The sequence below is a fragment of the Fomitopsis serialis genome (genome assembly GCF_022376445.1).
Source record: "Fomitopsis serialis strain Sig1Antser10 chromosome Unknown B0H18scaffold_45, whole genome shotgun sequence".
Lineage (NCBI taxonomy): Eukaryota > Fungi > Basidiomycota > Agaricomycetes > Polyporales > Fomitopsidaceae > Fomitopsis > Fomitopsis serialis.
In genome coordinates this window covers 134,850-155,276 of record NW_025955005.1, presented here as the reverse complement: position 1 = coordinate 155,276, position 20,427 = coordinate 134,850, and the positions used below count along the sequence as shown (strand labels likewise).

Sequence of the window (20,427 nt, the reverse complement as noted above, 5' to 3'; positions counted from 1 at the left end):
TCACCGCAGCGGAATTCATATGGAACGCTGCCCTTGGGCACTTGCCGTTTCGGGTAGTCGGCTGTTCTCCGTACCGGACGTTGCCGCCACAAGCTTGGCCCAGCTGAACGGTTCACTGAACGTTGGCTCTGCCTCTCCTGTTCCCATCTCTCTACATCGCTGCGCAAGCTAACTTATACCCTTTGTATGTCGGTTCTGTAGCATGGAGGCCCAGACGAAAGCCAAGGTTCGCAGTCGCCAGTGACCTGCTTGCTGTGCGCGCTGAGACGGCTTTGCAGGTCACCGCGAGAGTGGACTACGATAGAGCACGACCTCCCTCGCCCTTCAAGCCCCATGCCCCGACACTTTCGCCCCACCCAATGGTCAAGCCCAAGGCCAAGGTCAACAGCAGTGCGACCGTCGCACACCGCAAGATCCAAGCACCCCGCGTCGCGTCTCCCGTCCCGCCCGTGCGGAGCCCACCCTCAGCGCGCGCGCCCTCCCCCTTCAAGCCGACACACTCCGGTCTCCCTCATTCCACGTCGGCTACGAGCGTCTCGAGCGTCAAGGCTCGGCTTACTGCGCGTCCAGCCTCACAGCACTCGCCGACGGCCCCGGAGTCCCGACAGCGGTCGCTCACCACTGTCCCTTCGGACTCGGCTCTCTCCTCCCGTGCCTTCGGTGTGCGCCCACGTAGAGGCAGCGTATCCTCCCATGCCTCCTTGACAGTCTCGCCCACCCATGCCGAGCTCCGGGCTCAGTCGACGAAGGCTCTAGCATCGCCTTCAGAGGAGAACGGGTCGCCGCTTCCATCTGCAACGAAAGGCATCACACGCGTGAAGTCCAAAGTGTCAAGTGTCGCTAGCGGCAGTCCGCATACATCACCTCCGGTCTCGTCAAGTCCGACCGCTCACAGCCGAGGGCCATCCATTCCGTCGATCTCTCTGGCTGCCCCACTGCTACCAGCTGATATCAACTCATCACCAGTCCTGACATCGGCGCATCCGCCTTTCACGCCAGGAGGAGAGAGTCCAATACATAGGCACGTGTACCAACCACTCGCTTCTTTCGACGATGTTGTTGCGAAGTACAGCAACTACGCAGTAACCGCGAAGGTTGACCCCGCGGCGATACCGCTCCCACCACAGTCACCTCCGATGTCGGCCATCTCTTTCTCCTCACGGTCTTCTGCGTCTCGTTCATCGGTCTCATACGATACTCACGGGACGGAAGCGACTCGTAGCACGGCTCCCACTGTGCACTCTCGGCTCAATGGACATAGCAAGTACGGAAGGGCAAGCATGGATGGGTTGGACGTGCACTCGGATGCCCTAACGCTGAGTGAGGACGAGAGCTGGGATGAGGAGGACGAAAGCGGCGAGGTGCGTGCCCCACGCCGCGACGATCCAGAGAGGAAGAAGAAGGATGAGGCCAAGTCTATTCGTAAGGTGAGCATTCGTTGCATAACGGGCTTGGCGTATGCTACAAGTGATGCGTCTACATATAGATAGCCGATTTGGAGATCACCAACAAGTCCCTGCTCACAATCAACGCGTCGCTGGAAGCAGCGAAGCATAAGCAAGCTAAGGAGATCCGAGAGTTGAAGCGGAAGCTGCGAGAATCGCGACTCATACTGCCGCCTCCCGCTTATCGCGCGGTGAAGTCGTCATTGCCGCATGACGATACCGCGGAGGAAGAAGAGGAAGAGGCGGAAGACGAGGACGAGGAAGAAGAGCAGAAGATAATCGAGGGCAAGGACGACGAGCCGTATCGTCGAGTCAAGGTCATGCTAGAGACCATGCTTGAGACCTGCCAGCGAGCATTGCAGACGAAACCAGAGGACTTCGTCGAGAAGTCGTGGGGAGTCGCGAAAGTTCTCACAGCGGAGGAGGTCCGCTCGTGGCGTGGTGACGAGACGCTGGATGATATTGACCCGGACACGTCTCTCACGGAGGACCGGGATGACGAGGAGTCTACTCAGATGGAGATGAGCGGGGACGGTGCTTTCGCGCTACTCAACGCCATGCGGTACGGCGCCGAGACAAGGCAGGACGGCGAAGACGAGGTGGAGGCGTCACTGCTCATCTCCGAAGACGGCGACTCCTCGACAGTGCCTCCCATCACCGTGACGCCTTCCCAATGATCCGTGCCCATTCGCGACTCGCGCTGCTATCGCTGGCGTTGAACGCCATCACGAACCCATATCGTATGCCTTTATTGTACTTATGGAGCTATACCCATGAACATGCACACTGCACCTGCCATGATTTCGTACGTCGCACGCATTCTATCATTGTTTTACTGATACTGCATCCCCCTCATTTCGTCGCATCCTAGTTCATAGTCGCATTAGTTACGCCCATACCTCCTGTACGGTATATAACGCTAAAGAATAGAAGTCTCGGCCAACGGACGGACTCTGCGCTGCCTCTGGCGGACGTTTGATAATGCTCAATATACAGGTGGTGGTATTCTGTTGCGGCTATTGCTTTTGTACGCGTCGCGTCTATGTGAGTGCGCCTTTTATCGACTTCAAGGTAAACACGAACTGACTCCCTACACTCCTTACCCCGTCAGGCCTACAGTTGTCCGCGGGGCATCAGTTCCGTTCGGAATCAAGACTGCACCAGTCTGTCAGCCAGCGTGCTATTCAGTTTCCTCCCCGTCCGCCAAGGGGTAGGGCTTCTTGTCGATGGCTCCTACAGTGCTGAAACACGGCCACCGTGGTCAGCACGGTTGCCAGATGGGCCACTGGTAGTGTAAGTACCCCTGTCTGGAAGCGGATCGAGAAGTTTGCACCGAAAATTTTGAACATTCTTACTGCCTCTCATTGCTTCATCGACATCCCAAGCACATCGTATCGCAGAGGTGCTATCGGGCCAGCAAGGACCTCCTCAGAGCAAACACTGCCTCTCAATGTGCAGGTTACAGTTGTGCGCTTCGCCAATCATTGAGAATCGCGCTCACGTGCACATGACGCGACTGTCATATGAAGGCTGCTCGCCGGCGCTTGTTGCATTGTGATTCGGTGCCACAGCGAGCGGCGAGGTGTCTGCCTTAAATTATTTCACGGCGAGCACATCGGGCTCTTCCTGCTTCACATCAACCCCCTTCCTTCTCCAACGCACCCGCCTCCGCCCATCATGGCCTCCGCTCACGACCCCAAGGCTGGTAGCCAGCACGTCTTCGACAGACAATTCCACCTTTGCGAGTCCCTCAGTGACTATTACAGCACGGAGGAGTTGATCATGACCTGCCCCGATTGCTCTCGCTTCGTCGCTCTCTGCTGTCAACACCGTAACCACGGGAGACCCCGGGCCTGCCACCACTACCAGCTGGTGTTCACGGACGGCGCATGCCTCTCCAACGGGCAGACCGCCGCGACCTCCGGCCTCGGCGTCGCCATCGGACAGGATGCTGAGCTGCAGTGGACCGTACCCGTCGATGACATCGTCGATCCGAACGCAAAGAGGTCCAGTCAGCGCGCGGAGCTCCTGGCTGCCATCGAAGGACTGCGCCTGCTCAACGCCGTCGACGGTCCCGAAGACGCCCACAGCCGTCTCTACAATCGCCACGGAAAGCCGGGCGACAAGCCCACCGTCTCGTACAGGAACTGGGTCATTACGACGGATTCCAAGTATGTGGTCGATGGCATGACGGACTGGCTGCCGAACAAATGGAAGGTGCGGGTTTCCTCGCTGACCCCTTGTGCTGTACCATACTCACGTTGTATGCGTGTCCACCGCAGCTTAACGGGATGCGCACGTACGACGGGCGCGTCCCCGCCAACCTCGACCTCTTCCTGCGGCTTGACCAAGAGATCGCCGCTTTGGAATGCCAGCGCGACGTCCGCATCGGCTTCTGGCACGTTCCCCGCCAGTACAACGCCATCGCCGACCGTCTAGCCAAGGACGCTGCTAAGCGGGCCCCCGTCGCTTCGCCCCTTCGCAGCCCGAACCATGCCTTCTAAACGGCCGCCCTTCTACGGGGGCGCACATGAACTCCGAAGCTCTCGATGTGTAGTATGCATCCAAAAGGCCCGTTGTCCTCAGCTATGGTAAATGCTTCGTTATGCGATGTTAATTCGAGACTGTTCTTTATGCAGCTATGATGACTGGAATGTCCATCAATATTGTGCATGTGAGAATGCATAGCATATGAATCGGAGCAAACCTGTGGGACTCAGATGAGTCTGCGCTCGTGGCCGACGTCGCGATTGGGACTGAGCCTCTCCTTCATGCTGAAGTCGAACGCGATTCGATGGATGGTCACTGGTCACCGATAGTCAATATATTATTCGCGACCCAAGCTCTCAGATGCAGTACAAGTTAAATGTCGCGTCCGTCGACTTATGTTCAGGATACTAGTAGCACCCTACAGACGCGGCGCATTTCGGCCATTCTCTACCAATGAATCACACAATGAAACGCGCTGCTCAGGACGTCTATGAACACCCAAAGAAATACTTCCAGCAGGGTTCATTCATCATAGCACGGAAGACCAGCGGAAGACAGCGCCGAGGCCTCCTCGACGGTTTCGGCGGCCGGTCCGGATTGGTTCGAGTTTCGATTGAAGTCCGTCCAAGCCGCGGCGCTATGTAGCTTGCAAGCTTGCCACATTCTTCCGCGCGCACTGGTTCCCTCCACATTAATTGCCTCCCATCGGACGTCGAGGTCGAGATTGTGACGGGAGAACTGCTGCACGACGCTCTATTCGGAGACGACAACGTTCATGAAGAAGTACTAGGACTCATCATGCACGACGCCGAGGTCGAACGTGTGGTACAGATCTGACAGCGCGCCCATCATAAACCAGGCGGAGGTTGGGCGGAGGGGCTGGGAAAAGAAGGTTGTAAACTCTAACTACATAGCGCAGAGCCTATTCAGGACATCGGCGGCGTCGTGCTGCCACCCGCTAGCTGTGCTAGCGACACGCAAGTATCTCTTTTTGGTCAGCTACCATCGGCGAAAAGGCAGAATCAATATCGGGCCTGAGAGGCGTAGGCGGTGCAATTCGTGACTTACCCTATTAGGTATCGCCAGCCATAGCCAGCCATAGCCAGACATAGGCTGGCCGTTCTGGAGAATATTCGACATTCTGTTTATTCCAGGTCAGGTCATTTAATTATAGTGAGCCTCAGATATATAGTCATCTTACAATGCAGTGCTGGAAATATATACAACATCGACACGCCCCGCGAACGAATGCGTCGCCAAAGCTAGTAGCCTATCTACCGGCGAGTCAACAATGTCGATGTGAACAGTGAATGTGCCTTGAGCTGTGCCCGCATAACATGTCTACAGATAAGCTACTCATTACTATTTATGAGCTGCAGTAATAAATGCAGTGCACTGAACAATACGTGCACCCTGGTCACGGCTGCGCGTTGCGCCCGTCTGGCTCACAGCGCTTACGGATTCGGAATACGAACTTACCATAACAGTAGCTCACCTCGCCCGATCGGGCGATGACGTAGTTAGATGCATCCGCGTACGGGCAATGACATACTTAGGTAGATGCGTCCACGACCATATAAAGCTTCTGTGCTCCTTCAAGGACTGGGATCTCTTCTTGACCTCGAACCCCCATCTTCTGCTCTCTTGTTTCTCACCGTTTCCTCCCTCTTCCGCGTCATCAGCGCTCGACTGCACGCGGTCACGTGTGCGCATACAGTCCGATTGGTGCAGAGCACGGGTCACCTTTTGTGACCCGCTACCTGCACCATACCCGCCACTCTCCGCCACTCACCAGCACCAGTCGTAAGTAGGTGCATTGCAGGATTAGGGCCCAACCCACGCGGGTAGGTATCCATTTCCGTACTAATGCGCGTACCCGCCCTGCAGTCTGCGGCCTACGATGGTATTGCCAAAAGAGGCAACCCCGCGAGCGCCCAAACGCGTCGCTCGCGGAGGTTCCCCCTTGTCACTGGCCTCACCTCCCTCTCTCCCTCTCGCCGCTCGTCCTGCTAACACCCTCCCAGTCTTAAGATTCGTCTATGACGTCTCCCGGGCTCGGGCTTGGGCATGCACAAGTATGACCACGAGTGCCCAACACACAAACACGCGCGATGGACGGATAACATGCATATGAGCGAGGGACAGGCGAGGGCAACAGCGGTGAGCAGGGCCCCGGCGTGCACAACAAACACTGACTACGAGCACGCAGGGTAAATGCCCTGCGTGCAGACGCAGCCGACGAGCAGATTGCAGGTGCGTTAATGAAGGAGAGGTGAGTGCAGATGTGCACCAATGAGCAAGCTGATCACCAGCACAGGGCTCACCGACGCACACTTCAATCTCGAGTGCGCTGGACGAATGCTCAGCACGCAGGCATGGCCAGCGAATTTGCAGGTGAGCATGCGGGCGACAGGCCCACTCGCTCGCGTCTCGAACACGAGCAAAACAGCACCCACCAAGCACCCACCATGTCCGGCCAGCCGAGGATACCGCCAGTGACGACGCAAGGGCATCATGGAGTCTTTTGACCAGTAGACCATTGCGATGTCACCGCGCGCTCGGTAGTTGCCTCGCAGTTGCCACTCCAAGCACCGACGTCGAGCAACCGCAAACCGGCGTTCGCGCGACGACGGGTTCGACGTGTCAACGCGCACATCCAGGCTGCGACAGGAGGTCCCACCAATGCGCAGCGCGTGTGCAAACCCGACAGACAGGTCTCCCGACACGTGCAAAGGCAAGCACAGACCAAGATGTGCAGATGGACAGCACATCTCGTGCCCGCCAAGTCACCCTGCCAGACGCATCGACGCACACGTCGTCGCTCGATGCGCCCTGATCCGCGCTCGACAAACCTACGTTCGCGCCACGCCCCCACTCGTCCACGCCTCTCAGGCTGTCGCCGCGCCTCCGTTCCCCGATCGCTCTCGGAACCATGTGCGCAGAACCTCTCGTCCGCCCGCGCTGTCTCACCTCGTATGTGCTCATCCACCCGTCCACCCGCTCACTGACCCGCGGACCCGCAGTACTTCCTCGAGACCCATCGCAGCGGGTAGAGGTGCGGGTAAACCCCTGGACACCCGGCGGGGTTACCTGTGCAGTTCACTGCGACACATATGGCGACCGTCGCCACGGGAAACGGGCTGGCGTGCGAGCAGGCAGGCTGACGAACGGGAAAGCTGGCAGGCGGATAAGCGGGAAAGCTGGCAAGCGGGAGCCGCATACGTCAAATGCAGGTGCTCCAATTTCGTATGGTCTCACTGTGCCCATTGTACATCGCACGCGCAAGCGTCATCTCGAAAAATGACATGGCATTTTTTCATGATTTGGCTGAGGACGAGACGGATATCCGAGCCTCCGGGCAGCAGCTATAGGGCTCGTAGCAGCCAACCTGGCCGCCTGCACACATGGCCCGCCGTCCAATGACTCAGACTCGCCCCGCACGATGGTGTATGTGCCGGGCCTGGCACTTGCGCGAGGCAGACGTCATCAGAGCTGCTGGGTGATGACCCATGCCAGTGCCTTCCGAACCACATGCAATGACTAAACGGCGTCGGGGCATCTTATAGGTAACGCTGGATCGGCTCAGATGTCGTCAGATAAATGACTGGAGAAGCCCATGTCATAAATCCATGGCATGAGCGTCGAAACCCAGCACGGTAAGGGCCTACCAAGGTAGGTGCCCTATCTATAGCTAGATATAGCTCGCGACTTTTCGCCGATGACGGAGACAAGCACTAGCGACACACTGGACAGCGGCCTTGTTCACTTTGACTTACCTAGGATGCAGGCTTCACCATACGTCCTCCGCTACTTGTGGCCTCTGATAGCTGCAGCGGTCGCGCAAGCAGTGATATCACCTAAGGTCCTCATCGTCGCCTTCGTAAGTCGTGCACGCCACTTCCAGTTCGGCTACTTGCTCACTTCAACGCCTTCGGCATAGTATGGCGACGAAGGAAATGCATGGCTTGATAATCCCGAGTTCAACCTCCTTGAACAAAACATCACAGTCCCAGGCGTGTCCATGAAGTTCCCCGACGTCCACTGCACGAAGGACGGTTCGATATGTCAGCTAGTTGCAGGCGAAGGGGAAATCAATGCTGCCATAAGCACATTCTCCCTTGTCGTATCGCCGCTGTTCAATCTGACCCAGACGTACTTCCTGCTCGCCGGAGACGGAGGCATCAACCCCAAGGTCACAACCATCGGATCTGTTGCCTTTGCTCAGTTCGCCGTTCAGGTGGCGCTGCAATACGAGATCGACGCCCGCGAGAAACCCGACGACTTCTCGAGCGGGTACATCCCTCAGGGCAGCACGACCATCGACTCGTACCCGCGATATCTTTACGGCACCGAGGTGTTCCAGCTCAACGACGCCCTGCGCCAGCGCGCCATGACCTTCGCACGAGCCGCGACATTTACAGACTCGCCTGTCGCGCAGGCCTACCGGCAGCAGTACGCCAATGTGCCCGAGTTCGCACCTGCCCTGGCGCCGCCGGCCGTCGTGGGCTGCGACACCGCGACGTCGGATAACTGGTGGAGTGGTGCGCTGCTCGGCGACGCGTTCGCGCACTTCACGACGCTGGCCACGAACGGCTCGGCAACGTACTGCACGACGCAGCAGGAGGACAGCGGGGTGCTCGAGGCGCTGCTGCGCGGGCACGTTCTGCGTCGCGTCGACTTCGGCCGCGTGCTGCACATGCGCACGGGCTCCGACTTCGACCGCCCGGGCCTGGTATCAGCGTTGCGGACAACCTGTTCTACGCTCAGGGCGGCTACGAGCCCGCCTTGCGCAACCTGTACCTTGCGGGTGTTAGGGTCGTACAGGGCATCGTCGCCGAGTGGGATGCGACCTTCGCGGCGGGCGTGCGGCCGCAAAATTACATCGGCGATGTGTGGGGCTCGCTCGGCGGGGACCCGCCTTTCGGGCCTGGGAGCATATTCAAGGGTAAAGGAGCCCTCGCACCGCCAGGCGCCGCAGTGGATCCTGCACTATCATCAGATGCATGTACACATGCTAGGTATGCTTCTCTGTAACCTGATGCAGGTATGATACTGAATGCGGCTGTAGCAGATCCTTGAGCTATCTTGCGCTTGGGATCGTTCTGGGCCTAGGTATTTCGGTAGTTTGTGTCTTCGTGTGGTCGACACGACGGACAAGATCGAAAGCGTTGTACGAGCCAGTGCCCCAGGGAAGCTCACTAGGCGCTCTCTAGCTTCCACTTCGTGAACGGATTCACGACATATTGACTCCAAGTCAATTGTGGGTGTATGAATACGATATTCCATAACAGGTCAAGAATCCTCGTCCTTGGTTGACACATGCTCATCGACATCGCCGACCCACCCGCTTTATATGGTAGCAGATGGTAGCAGTTCTGCGCACGCCGCACAGCAAATCCTATCTGGTTTGAATGCCAGCGCAAGTGATTGTTGACGTCGTAACTGGTGAGGCGCACCGATTGCTCCCTGTCTCCCTGTCGTCTGTGGTACGTGTGGGCGGTCTAACACGACGATGAAGCAGATGGACCCAGAAACTTTTGACGGTGGTCCAACAGCTGAGCGCTGAGCGCTGTTGCATTGCATCGCGGCGTCATGGGAGACATTTTGATTGTTCATCCTCCATCTAAACTCTGCTCCATAGCAAATGCGTAGATACTGTATAAATGGCGATACGTCGCGGACGAAACGCAGGCACCCCACCCCATTGTCCTCATGACATCCCTTTCAGAAGCTGACGTAGAGACCCTCCAGCAAATCGGCCATGACACAGTGCAGAGTATCGTGGCTCTCGTCGTCGAGGCCATTATGTGGAGTGAGTCGTAACACGTTATGATCATAAATTGAATTAACGTGATTTAATCTGAGTGCGCAGCTATTTACCTTGTTCTCACTTTCAAAGCTGGGATCATTCTTTTGTGGGTCGCCATCCAGACATCTGAGCTGCGTGAAGAAACTTACTTTCTGTGTGCAGGAGCCCGAAGCGACGGTCCAGGGCGTCCATCTGGATATTTATTATAATTGTGTCAATGTTCTTGATGGACACCGCAATATCCATGATCGACGTGAATAATGCCATTCGCGAGATCACGCTCACCCTGACATCGACGTCGTCGGAGTCACTGGCGGACAGATACGAGCTGACTGACAACCTGCCTTGGCCCGTTCAAGGAGCGCTCTATGCATATATGGTGCGTGTCATCCAACTCCGAGTGCATGGCATTGATTTCAGTAAGGAAATGAAGTCGAACCTGGGGGATGTCATCATCATATGGCGCACGTGGGTATTTTGGCGATATACTCGAGAGCGATGGGTGCTCGTCGTGCCCATCTTGTTCTTGATTGGCTCTTTGGGTACTTCATTCTTCTCCTCATCGCCCGGGGCATACTTGACCTATTGATATAGTGACGTCGGGACTGATCTCGTTCTGCGTGGCACGAGTGGTCCAAGACCCCGGCGCGTCCGCGGGCGACTTCACGAACCCGCCGTTCTGTAACCATGTGCAGCTGTCATCCTACGTAACTACACTGGCGACAACTGCCGTGTCCACTTTGATGATTGGCTACAAGACATGGTGTGGTGTTCGATACATCGCTTATTGATGTTTACTCAATGCTGCCTACGCAGGGAGTACCGTCTTACCATTGGCGCACAGGTCCACCGGATGTCGAGCAAGAAGACTCGCGCCGAGCGGATAACGATCATTCTCGTCGAATCCGGGCTCCTCTATTTCCTATTCTTGGTGCGTAGTCTATAGGTCTCAATTTGACGTGAACTTCACGCAGCCATTTAAACAGCTGGAAGCTGTTGTGACAGATAGTGGTGATGTCGCTCAACTGGAGGCTTCCACGCCCCAACTGGCATTTGCGAGTGAGATATGGACTTACATGACGAGCCACATCCTGGTCCGTGACGCGCTCCACGAACCTTGGTCGCTTACATTTATCCTTTCTTCCCAGGGCATATACCCAGTGGTCATCGTTATCCTTGTGCACTCGCATAAGTCCTACATCGATGACACAACAACCACTCTCGCGACCGCACCCTCGGGCGCGACCAATGACAGCAGCCCGACGAGCTCATGGCCATTCTGGGGCAGCCTGCCTAAGACCCTCCGTCATCAGACTCATGCTGTCGAACTCGACGCACTGAACTCCCCTCCCGAGCATGCGATCCGAACGATATCGGAACGCACAGCCAGTCCTGCCGATCTGAGACTGTTCAAAGGGAATCCTGAGAAGTTTGTTTCAAGTGCCGTAGTCTGAATCATGGCCGTCTGGCTTATTATTCCCAGTGCTATCCACAACATACTTACCGTCATGTGTAATTCTGTCGGAAACCGACGGGCGAGTATACTTTCTTGACATGCGCGCATGCTATATGTGAATGACAATTGCTCAATACAGTATTCATGTCCAGCCCATCCACTTTCCGCGCCAACCATTCTGCGCAACAGCAAGTCCCATTTGGTTCTAGTGTCAGCGTGCATGATAGCGCACGCCGTTAGTACGATAGGGCGCACGGACAGTATCCTATCACCTTGTCTTGGCCTTGTCCTGCGGTGGTACGCGCGGGCGGCACGCCGGTCTCTAACATGATGTGGTAGAAAGAACCCGATACACGACCAGAAGCTTCGGTGTATGTAGCCAAAGGTCCAGCTTGGGTCCAGCAGCGCCGTTGCATCGCATAGTGGCGTCATGGCGCACACGTTCATCTCTTACCTAAACCCTTCTCACTCGCACCGGAAAGAGACGCGTAGGCGATGTATAAACTGCGATGGTCCGATGAAGGTCAGGCGCCGCTCCCTCTCGCCCTCATGTCGTCTCTTTCACAATCTGACATAGAGACCTTCCAGCAAATTGGCCATGATACTGTGCAGAGTATCGTGGCCCTCGTCGTCGAAGCTATTCTGTGGAGTGAGTCCTATCATGATCCGATACATATTTACTCAATTTATATGGTTGGATTGGAGTGCACAGCGATCTACTTCGTCCTCACTTTCAAAGCTGGAATGATCCTCCTGTAAGTCACCATCCGTCCATCTTAGCTGTTTGAGGGCATTTACGTCGTATGTTCAGGAGACCGGCGCGACGGACCAGGGCGTCCATATCAACCTTTGTCATAATCGTGCTCATGTTCTTACTGGACACCGCGACATCCATTATCGATGTGAACAACGCCATTCGCGAGATCACGCTCACTCTGACATCGACGTCTTCGGAGTCACTCGCGGACAGATATGAGCTGACTCAAAACCTGCCTTGGCCTGTTCAGGACGCGTTGTACGCGTATATGGTGCGCACTCAACAACACCAAGCATGCACATAGCGCTTGACTCGGTATACGCAGTCGAACCTGGGGGACATCATCATCATATGGCGTACGTACGTATTTTGGCGATACACCCGGGAGCGATGGGTGCTCGTCGTGCCCATGTTGTTCTTGGTTGGCTCCTTGGGTGCTTAATCAATCTCTCCATTCCCTGGCGCATATATTGACCCGTTTGCGTAGTCACTTCGGGGCTGATCTCGTTCTGCGCGGCACGGGTCGTCCAAGACCCCGGCGCGGGCGACTTCACGAACCCGCCTTTCTGCAAAAATGTTCAACTGTCGTCCTACGTGACTACACTGGCGACAACTGGTGTAGCCACTTTGATGATTTGCTACAAGACATGGTGAGGTGCTCGATACGTTACCTGTACATGCTCACTCATTACAGCCTCCACAGGGAGTACCGCTTTACCGTCGGCGCCCAAGTCCACAGGATGACGAGCAAGAAAACCCGCGCCGAGCGGATAATGACCATTCTCGTCGAATCCGGGTTCTTATATTTCCTATTCTTCGTAGGTGTATCATGTCAATCTCGTCTTGACGCGATCGTCACGCCATCAAATAGCTGGAAGCTGTCGTGACAGACAGTGGTAACGTCGGCGAACTGGAGACCTCGACGCCACAGCTGGCGTTTGCGAGCACGGTGTGGACCTACATGACGAGCCACATCCTGGTGCGTACTGTGCTCCTCAACCCCTGGGTCGCACGTATTGATCTCATTCTTTACTAGGGAATATACCCAGTAGTCATCGTGATCCTCGTGCACTCACACAAGTCTTACATCGACGACACAACGACCACTGTCGCGACCGCATCCTCCGGCACGATAAGCTACGGCAGCCCGACGAGCTCAGGGACGTACTGGGGCAGCCGGCGCACCCTGCCCAAGGTCCAACGACATCAGACGGTTGCTGTCGAGCTCGACGCGCTGGACTCTACTCCAAAGCACGGAATGCGAACAGTATCGGAAGGCACAGCCAGCGCTGCCGATCTGAGACTTCCACCGGAGTCTAAGGATAATCTTGAGAAGCTTATTCCGAATGCTGCCGTCTGACGGAGGCTTGTTGTCTGGGTACAGTATGTAATTTATGGGCCATCTATGTATTAATACGTGCAGCTCTGTCGCCGCATGACGGTATACTAAACGAATTGTATTAACGTAATGGATCCCTCTGTGGTCTGCCCAGTGCTAGTCTAATATTCTCGAGGTCCATCGCAACTTGCCTGCCAAGTCGCTCACCGCATGCTTACGTAATGAAATGTAGCGCACTGTATCGCGATCGTACTAAGTTACTTACTAGTACTCTACTCTGGCTTTCATCAACATTTCAACTTCACCAGTGCTCGAGTCTCCCTCGTACCTGCTCTGCTCACCTACGCCTGTCGAGCGCGAGCGTATCTGCTACGACCGCTTCAGCCGTTCCCGCTCGTTGCGCGTACCGGCGGAACTCCCGCCGCATCTTGACGAATCAACGGGCAAATCCACATGCACACATGCTGTGGCATGCGAACACATTGAACTGCCTCCCGGAACAGCACAAGGGACGACACTCTGTGAACACATTCGCCATCATGCATCATGATTCAACAATTCTCAGGCTATTCGTGGCAGCGAAGTTAGCAGATGATGCCAGTGCTTATCTAGTACCGCCGTTTGCCCCGACTCCCCCGTAATGCGGTCGTCGAGCCAGGTGTTTCTGACCATACTAGCCGTATGCGCTGTAGCGGCCGCCGAGGCTGTAATCTCGCCCAAGGTGTTCATCGTCGACTACGTGCGTAACCCTGAGCAGTTCATTTCAGTGTCTATTACTCACGGATCTACCACAGTACAACGATGAACAGGACGCCTGGCTGGACATTCCGGAGTTCAACCTTCTCGAGCAAAACATCACCCTGCCAGGGTTGTCCATGGTCTATCCTGACATCCACTGCACGAAGGATGGTTCCGTATGTCAGCTGGTCACGGGCGAGGGAGAAATCAACGCTGGTCTGAGCACGCTCGCCCTTACGCTCTCGCCAGAGTTCAACCTCACTCAGACCTACTTCCTCATGGCTGGGGATGCCGGAATCAACCCCATGGTTGCTACAGTGGGATCTGTCACCTTTGCCCAGTTCGCCGTGCAGGTGGCGTTGCAGTACGAGATCGACGCTCGCGAGAAGCCTGAGAACTTCACCACTGGCTACATCCCACAAGGTTCCACCAGCGTCACCCAATACCCCGAGTACATCTACGGCACCGAGGTCTTCCAACTCAATGACGAGCTGCGCCAGCTCGCCATTGCTTTCGCCAGAACCGCGGTGCTGAACGATACCGCTTCGGCCCAGGCGTATAGAGCGCAGTACGCGAACGTCTCTGCCTTCGCGCCCGCGCTCGCCCGACCAACCGTCATCGGCTGCGACACCGCGACGTCGGACAACTGGTGGAGCGGCGCGCTGCTCGCGGGCGCATTCGAGAACTTCACAACGCTGGTTACAAACGGCTCGGCGACGTACTGCACGACGCAGCAAGAAGACAACGCCGTGCTCGAGGCGCTTCTCCGCGGGCAGCTCGCGCGACGGACCGACTTCTCGCGCGTCATCCACATGCGCACCGGCTCCGACTTCGACAGACCTCCGCCCGGCGTGTCCGTCGCGCAGAACCTGTTCTTCGCCGACGGCGGGTACGATGCCGCCATTCGCAACCTGTATGTGGCGGGCATCAAGGTCGTGCAGGGCATTCTCGATGGGTGGAACGATACGTTTGCGGCGGGGATTCCCCCGCAGAATTTCGTTGGAGATATATTTGGGTCGCTTGGAGGATCGCCCGCGTTCGGACCCGGGAGCATCTTCAACGACACAGGCGCGTTGCCGGTGCCAGTCACGTACCGCTGCGATTAAAGCTTGTATCGTCGGGGCAATATCCGTTAGCTTAGCATGGTGTATCATAATCGCGTTACGGATGTATATGTGTATGCCGACAGTCGTCGGCGGCAGGTCATAACGTGTCGTAATTGTTACACACATAATGGAATACCTTGCTACTTACCTTCCGTAAAAGGCTAGTAGGAGGTGTGCTGCCAGCATGAACGTTTCCCGATCTCATCTGAGTCCTAGTCATCTCGCGATCATATTCGTCGACTCCATTTTCTCTCTCACACAAGTTCTTTCACCAAGTACCTGCCATGGCCTCAACACACGACCCCGACGCTGGCTCTCAGCATATCTTCAATCGAAAGTACCACCTTTGCGAGCTCCTCAGCAGCTACAGCACCGAGGACCTGATCAAGTCTTGCCGTGACTGTTCCCGATTCATCGCCCTCTGCTGCAGGGACCGCTCCTCCGACAGAGCCCTCGACTGCCATCACTACCGACTGGTATTCACAGATGGCTCATGCCTCTCCAACGGCAGACCAGTCGCGACTGCGGGTTTGGGCATCGCTGTCGGACTCGAGGACGACCAGCAGTGGTCCATTTCCGTGGACGACAGTCTCGATGCATTTGCGAAGCGGTCTAGCCAACGCGCGGAGCTGCTGGCTGCCTTGGTGGGACTCATCAAGATCGACGACGTGGAACCACCCGATGACCCTCACGAACGCTTGTACAACCGACACAACAGGTCTGGAGACAATCCCGAGGAGCCTCCCAGCGAATGGATCGTTACCACGGACTCGATTTACGTGGTGAATGGTATGGCGGAATGGCTGCCGAATATATGGAAGGTGCAGTTCTCAGTACATCGAGCACCTCCACATGGTCAATGCATCTCACTTCCAGCGTAACGGGATGCGCACAAGCGACGGCCGCACACCCGCCAATCTTGACCTTTTCCTCAAGCTCGACGAATGGATCACTGCTCTAGAACTTAGGCGCAACGTCCGTATCGGTTTCTGGCACATACCGCGCGAATTCAATGCTATCGCCGACCGTCTGGCCAAAAATGCCGCTGCACGCGGCACTGTCGCCTCACCTCTTTCGCAGTCCTGACCAGCACGTCGGGACTTATCTAGTATTGTGAAAATCATGGCCTTCATATAATTGCTTGAGATATATCAGAAGGTATGTCGTCACTTCGCATTATCATAACAAGCAATGCTGAAGACAACATCATGATAGTCCGCTCACAGGTATCACCACGTCCATACACGATCACCCTCCTCCGCTCAACCGAGGCCCTGGTTAGGTCTGCCTGTGGGAGACTAGTTATAATGCGATCCCACGATCTGCCGGGCTTGCAAGCCTGTATTTGTACCTTTGATTCACTTCACGACGATTCTAGTCTTCGGGTGTTCCCCGCGGATCCGATGGCGCCTCGTGCGAGTCGAGTCTGCGCCAGTCATAGGATCTTGGACTACTATTACAGAAGCATATCTACCTCGACTGACTTGCCGGTGAACTGGGAGACGGAAAATAACCCCTAGTTGTATCGAATGACACGGTACGATCTCGACTTGATGCTTCGTAGACGCGGCTGATTGCTAATGTACCGACCCGTAGTGGTTGAGGCCGTGGGGAGAACCCTGCCTAATTCAAGAGACATGCTGCCTTCGGACTTGAGCCAGCCTCACGCTTCGGTGTCGCGGAATATCCACTTTGTTCATATACCACTGCTCCAGCGCCTGGCTGTGCTGCGTATGTTGTAGAGCGGGGCGAGAAACTCTACGATGGAACTGACATCGGATCGGTTTCTAGCTATCTTCATCCGCGGGCGATGGTTACATAGTTGGAGTGCCAACCCTCCAACCTCTGCATGTTCGCTGGCCTGCGACCGCCACAGTTGCTTTTGTGGCACTTGTCCCCAAGTGAACCGACGATCGCGCCGGGGTGTCTGGCTCTTATATCGTGCAAATAGCTGCTATTGGTTCTCCATCAAGGCTACGCACGCGCCGTGTCTACAGACCGTTTTCTCCTGTATACAACGAAGGAGTCGGTGCTCGGCGGTCCGATCGCTGCCAGTGGCGCATCCTGCCGCTAACGCCACCCCTCCGCCACTATATTACTGGCCACCGACGTCCCTATTCTCTGTCCGTATCATCGGACTTCTACGCGCGGTATGGCCACAGAACGGCTCGCAGCTCTTGAGCATCTACTGACATCTGTGACAGCACAGTGACACAGAGACCGAGATTGGTCCGCGGACTCATCCGTCTCTACCCCGAGCAGGACTTCCGTCCGACACTCAATGCGACAAAGACGCCTTCGACAAGTGGGGCGGCTTCGTGTGCTTCCTCGCGCTACTCATACATCTAAAGCTTCCTACCCGCGATGTGCGGTTTCGTATCTGCCGTACCGTTTCCCCCGCGCCGACATCCCCATGGCAGATTCTGGCCTCGATCTCCATCTGAACGACACCGTGGGGTGCATATTCATCGGGATACTGTTTGAGACTATGTACGTCAATGTCTAGCTATATGCGGCCGGTGCTGTCACGAATACTGATGCGATAATCGGAATCACATAGCTTGTATGGGCTCTCCTTGGCACAGACTCAGTACTACTTCCATGAATATCCTTCTGACCGTCTCCACATACAAATCCTGGTGTGTTCAAGTAGTTCTCGCTCTCGTATACTAACGTTTCTCATTGATATTACCGATGCAGGTGGCCTTCGTGTGGTATGACCGCAACTCTGTATGAGGTCTTTCTGTGGCATTGATCGCCGAATATCGGTCAGGCTTCTCGATACAGCGAGAACGTGTTGTGATCTGCAAGTAGGTCGCTCGATCGTCTGTCCGTACTCCGGGACCTAGTCTCAGGCTGCTGACGCGCATCTTTAAGTTTATTTGGGATATCCTAGTTACGAATCATGCAAACCTCAATGCGTTCACGCAATTCACGAAGTAAGGCAGCACACTCTATGAGATGGGGACGTTCACTTACTCTATGATAGCCCGTTCATCGTGAGCTATGACGACTGCTTCGTTACGTTGAGTCGCGGCTGATGTGTACTATGATTCAAGACGGAATTCTTCCTCGCGGTAGGTGTCGAGTTCATAGGATATCTCTGCGCTGTATCTGATCTCGGATCCACCTCCAGTCTCTCATTGTCTTGATCGTTCAATTGTGAGCCTTCCTCGAGCCTGCGGATCCCCAGGATGTCGAACTCACGATTTGATGTGCAAAGGTACTATGTCTACTCCGTCTGGCGCTGTACGTCTGTCTCTTCGTTACGCAAAGTACGGAGTGTTCAATCACTAGCACAGTTATGATCCACAAATGGCACCGTTTCCCATTGGCTGTGACGATGGTAGGCACATTGGTAGGGGCGCCGTATCATGCTCACGCTGCTTGTTCAGGGGACACTCGCCCTACTCTCCTTCAGTAAGTTCCATTGATCTATTCATGCGCCTCCTTCGTGTTCTGAGCGCCTGTTGTGCTGACCCTCTACAGGCGGTGGTGTGGGTCAGTGGCCATCTTCAGCTCCGATGATTATCTCACTGACCAAGTTTCTTCAGCTTCCGTATATGATTTGTAGGTTCCTTCTTCGCCTCCACACCATTCGTTTTACCAAAGTTTCGGTCCCTTCACCTCAGCACGGTCAATCCCGACCTGGCCGCGAGCCTTGATCGCGCCGAGGTCGCGGCATCGATTCAGACCGTCACTGCCTTTGTCACAGATGTATACATTGCTGCGGCTCTGTCCATCATCTTGCACGGCAAGCGGACAGGGTTTTCTGGGTGCGTCAGAGTTTGACCACTGCTCCCTCCGAGTCCTTCCATTGCTGACTCGATGTGGTACCTTGGTTCTTTACAGGACGGACTCGCTCATCACTAAACTCGTTGCGGCTGCAATACACAGGGGCATCATTACTGCGTGCGTATTGTTTTTGGCTGGAACACGATAGCTTGAGGCCGTGCTGAAGATGCCAACAACTGGACGCAGCCTCATGCAGCTTCTGCACTTCGCGACGGTATGCCTCCCTTTTTCTTGCGCTATTTTAGGTTACCCTGTATGCGCTGACTTCCCATCGGCAGTACATCGGAACTCTCAACGACGGCCCTAACAAACTCATTTGGGCGCTGTTCCACTTTCCGGGAAGCAAGAGTACGTGTCCGCCGTGCATCAATCAACATGCGTCCTACTGACAGATTCTGTTACTCCCAGTCTACACCAACTCGCTTCTCGCTGTGTGAGTGCATCATCCTTGCACACATCTGAATGGTGGGCGATGATTGAACAATGGTCGCGCGGACCGCTGCAGGTTGAACATCCGCCATTGGCTTCGGGACGGCCCTACAGAGGTAGTAGTTGAAGAGATAGAGCTCCGAAGTTCTGGGAGTAGCGGCTCGCGAAGGTGCGCCGCGCAAGGAAATTCTCGCTTGCCCGTACCTGACGCAGGTTCACCTTCTTCCCCTGCCCTCGCTGGGCCGTCATACCCAATGATTGCTTCACTTGTACCCCCTTCATATGTGGAGCAGCGCGGGTCCACCTCAGGTTCGGGCAGCGCAAATCTTCGTGTCGACGGAGGTGTTCTCAGACACGGACTTGCGTAACGGGCGAGGACGGAGTAAGAGTAGTGCAAGGGTGTAGCACTGAGACCCTCTCGACATGACACAGTGCCTTACACTTGTTGGCACTACATAGACGTGCCCTGTCTTCGTCGTCGTGCTGGAAGAGATGGTTCATGCCATGGCGGTGGAATCAGTCGGATGACGTGATGAAGTCCGAAACCAGGTATGGTATCAAAATGTGCCAGATTGAACTCTATGATTTCTCGTGCAGAACTCATTGCAATTACTTTCAACATCCGCGGGCGATTGCCGCTGACACAGTTTATAGGCATATCTATCGCAGAACTGGGCGAGCCATGCGAAAGTAGACATCGACCTTGGTCAACGTATGGATTGACGAAAACTCAGTCGCAGCGGCACCCAGCGTCGGTGACTGATGGACATGCGCGCGCATCAGGTTGTATAACGGTGCGCATGCATAGCTATTATGATGGGATCAACCTTTGCCCTGACTCACCCTGGTTTTGTAATATGCTTGTTCGTCGAGTATACGTCGAACATGGGGCTCTATGATCCATTGGCAAGTGGTCCTGCTACTATCAATGCCGTGCAGTGCGAATGGAGTCTCCGTACGGTGCTCTAAAGTTGTGGCTGGTGCGGCCTCATATTCGGCATTTGGGACGCGACTGTGCATTCTTTGAAGGCCGGGCGCTGTTCACAGCCAATGCCGGAGCTCT

At 55.5% G+C, this 20,427-nt stretch overlaps 7 protein-coding genes across 7 annotated transcripts; all 7 read left to right on the top strand.

Annotated features, from left to right (window-relative positions):
- Positions 1-88: 88 nt before the first annotated feature.
- Positions 89-2,444, top strand: B0H18DRAFT_1014468 (uncharacterized protein). The gene is made up of 3 exons (XM_048029149.1): positions 89-226; positions 279-1,427; positions 1,487-2,444. The coding sequence occupies exons 1-3, from the start codon at positions 203-205 to the stop codon at positions 2,120-2,122; spliced, it is 1,809 nt and encodes a 602-aa protein (XP_047892091.1). The 5' UTR covers positions 89-202; the 3' UTR covers positions 2,123-2,444.
- A 419-nt stretch (positions 2,445-2,863) lies between these two features.
- On the top strand, positions 2,864-4,162 carry B0H18DRAFT_1212158 (ribonuclease H-like domain-containing protein). Its single transcript, XM_048036457.1, has 2 exons — positions 2,864-3,662; positions 3,728-4,162. The coding sequence occupies exons 1-2, from the start codon at positions 3,123-3,125 to the stop codon at positions 3,947-3,949; spliced, it is 762 nt and encodes a 253-aa protein (XP_047892090.1). The 5' UTR covers positions 2,864-3,122; the 3' UTR covers positions 3,950-4,162.
- Positions 4,163-7,716: 3,554 nt separating this feature from the next.
- B0H18DRAFT_1120294 (purine nucleoside permease-domain-containing protein) lies at positions 7,717-11,198 on the top strand (the record flags this gene model as incomplete). Its single annotated transcript, XM_048034089.1, has 12 exons — positions 7,717-7,815; positions 7,876-8,667; positions 8,703-8,953; positions 9,007-9,047; positions 9,664-9,747; positions 9,808-9,850; positions 9,907-10,123; positions 10,169-10,286; positions 10,339-10,507; positions 10,561-10,675; positions 10,731-10,838; positions 10,893-11,198. The coding sequence occupies 12 exons, from the start codon at positions 7,717-7,719 to the stop codon at positions 11,196-11,198; spliced, it is 2,343 nt and encodes a 780-aa protein (XP_047892089.1).
- Positions 11,199-11,337: 139 nt separating this feature from the next.
- Positions 11,338-13,417, top strand: B0H18DRAFT_458561 (uncharacterized protein). The gene is made up of 8 exons (XM_048038180.1): positions 11,338-11,723; positions 11,789-11,955; positions 12,012-12,228; positions 12,283-12,391; positions 12,445-12,607; positions 12,652-12,775; positions 12,829-12,936; positions 12,994-13,417. Exons 1-8 carry the CDS (start codon positions 11,631-11,633, stop codon positions 13,315-13,317), a joined length of 1,305 nt encoding a protein of 434 aa, XP_047892088.1. The 5' UTR covers positions 11,338-11,630; the 3' UTR covers positions 13,318-13,417.
- Positions 13,418-15,424: 2,007 nt separating this feature from the next.
- On the top strand, positions 15,425-16,226 carry B0H18DRAFT_878452 (ribonuclease H-like domain-containing protein; the record flags this gene model as incomplete). Its single annotated transcript, XM_048040625.1, has 2 exons — positions 15,425-15,961; positions 16,017-16,226. 2 exons carry the CDS (start codon positions 15,425-15,427, stop codon positions 16,224-16,226), a joined length of 747 nt encoding a protein of 248 aa, XP_047892087.1.
- Positions 16,227-16,326: 100 nt separating this feature from the next.
- Positions 16,327-17,662, top strand: B0H18DRAFT_458404 (uncharacterized protein). Its single transcript, XM_048038179.1, has 4 exons — positions 16,327-16,677; positions 16,737-16,871; positions 16,932-17,290; positions 17,345-17,662. The coding sequence occupies exons 2-4, from the start codon at positions 16,778-16,780 to the stop codon at positions 17,582-17,584; spliced, it is 693 nt and encodes a 230-aa protein (XP_047892086.1). The 5' UTR covers positions 16,327-16,677; positions 16,737-16,777; the 3' UTR covers positions 17,585-17,662.
- B0H18DRAFT_1120290 (uncharacterized protein) lies at positions 17,554-19,372 on the top strand (the record flags this gene model as incomplete). The annotated part of the gene is made up of 16 exons (XM_048034088.1): positions 17,554-17,630; positions 17,701-17,779; positions 17,841-17,870; positions 18,018-18,079; positions 18,130-18,139; positions 18,200-18,217; positions 18,277-18,302; positions 18,364-18,389; positions 18,443-18,486; positions 18,536-18,560; positions 18,630-18,641; positions 18,715-18,916; positions 18,993-19,052; positions 19,122-19,149; positions 19,214-19,283; positions 19,344-19,372. The coding sequence occupies 16 exons, from the start codon at positions 17,554-17,556 to the stop codon at positions 19,370-19,372; spliced, it is 798 nt and encodes a 265-aa protein (XP_047892085.1).
- Between the last annotated feature and the right edge of the window lie 1,055 nt (positions 19,373-20,427).

What these genes read in the sequence shown, in the direction of transcription:
- B0H18DRAFT_458404 (XM_048038179.1), top strand. Translation starts at nt 16,778, where the DNA reads ATGCTGCCTTCGGACTTGAGCCAGCCTCACGCTTCGGTGTCGCGGAAT. An exon ending in CCAGCGCCTGGCTGTGCTGC is followed by an intron (nt 16,872 to 16,931) that starts GTATGTTGTAGA and finishes ATCGGTTTCTAG; the next exon opens with CTATCTTCATCCGCGGGCGA. An exon ending in TCATCGGACTTCTACGCGCG is followed by an intron (nt 17,291 to 17,344) that starts GTATGGCCACAG and finishes CATCTGTGACAG; the next exon opens with CACAGTGACACAGAGACCGA.
- B0H18DRAFT_1014468 (XM_048029149.1), top strand. Translation starts at nt 203, where the DNA reads ATGGAGGCCCAGACGAAAGCCAAG. An exon ending in AGGCCCAGACGAAAGCCAAG is followed by an intron (nt 227 to 278) that starts GTTCGCAGTCGC and finishes ACGGCTTTGCAG; the next exon opens with GTCACCGCGAGAGTGGACTA. An exon ending in AGGCCAAGTCTATTCGTAAG is followed by an intron (nt 1,428 to 1,486) that starts GTGAGCATTCGT and finishes GTCTACATATAG; the next exon opens with ATAGCCGATTTGGAGATCAC.
- B0H18DRAFT_458561 (XM_048038180.1), top strand. Translation starts at nt 11,631, where the DNA reads ATGGCGCACACGTTCATCTCTTACCTAAACCCTTCTCACTCGCACCGG. An exon ending in ACTGCGATGGTCCGATGAAG is followed by an intron (nt 11,724 to 11,788) that starts GTCAGGCGCCGC and finishes GAGACCTTCCAG; the next exon opens with CAAATTGGCCATGATACTGT. An exon ending in ATGATTTGCTACAAGACATG is followed by an intron (nt 12,608 to 12,651) that starts GTGAGGTGCTCG and finishes CACTCATTACAG; the next exon opens with CCTCCACAGGGAGTACCGCT.
- B0H18DRAFT_1212158 (XM_048036457.1), top strand. Translation starts at nt 3,123, where the DNA reads ATGGCCTCCGCTCACGACCCCAAGGCTGGTAGCCAGCACGTCTTCGAC. An exon ending in GGCTGCCGAACAAATGGAAG is followed by an intron (nt 3,663 to 3,727) that starts GTGCGGGTTTCC and finishes TGTCCACCGCAG; the next exon opens with CTTAACGGGATGCGCACGTA.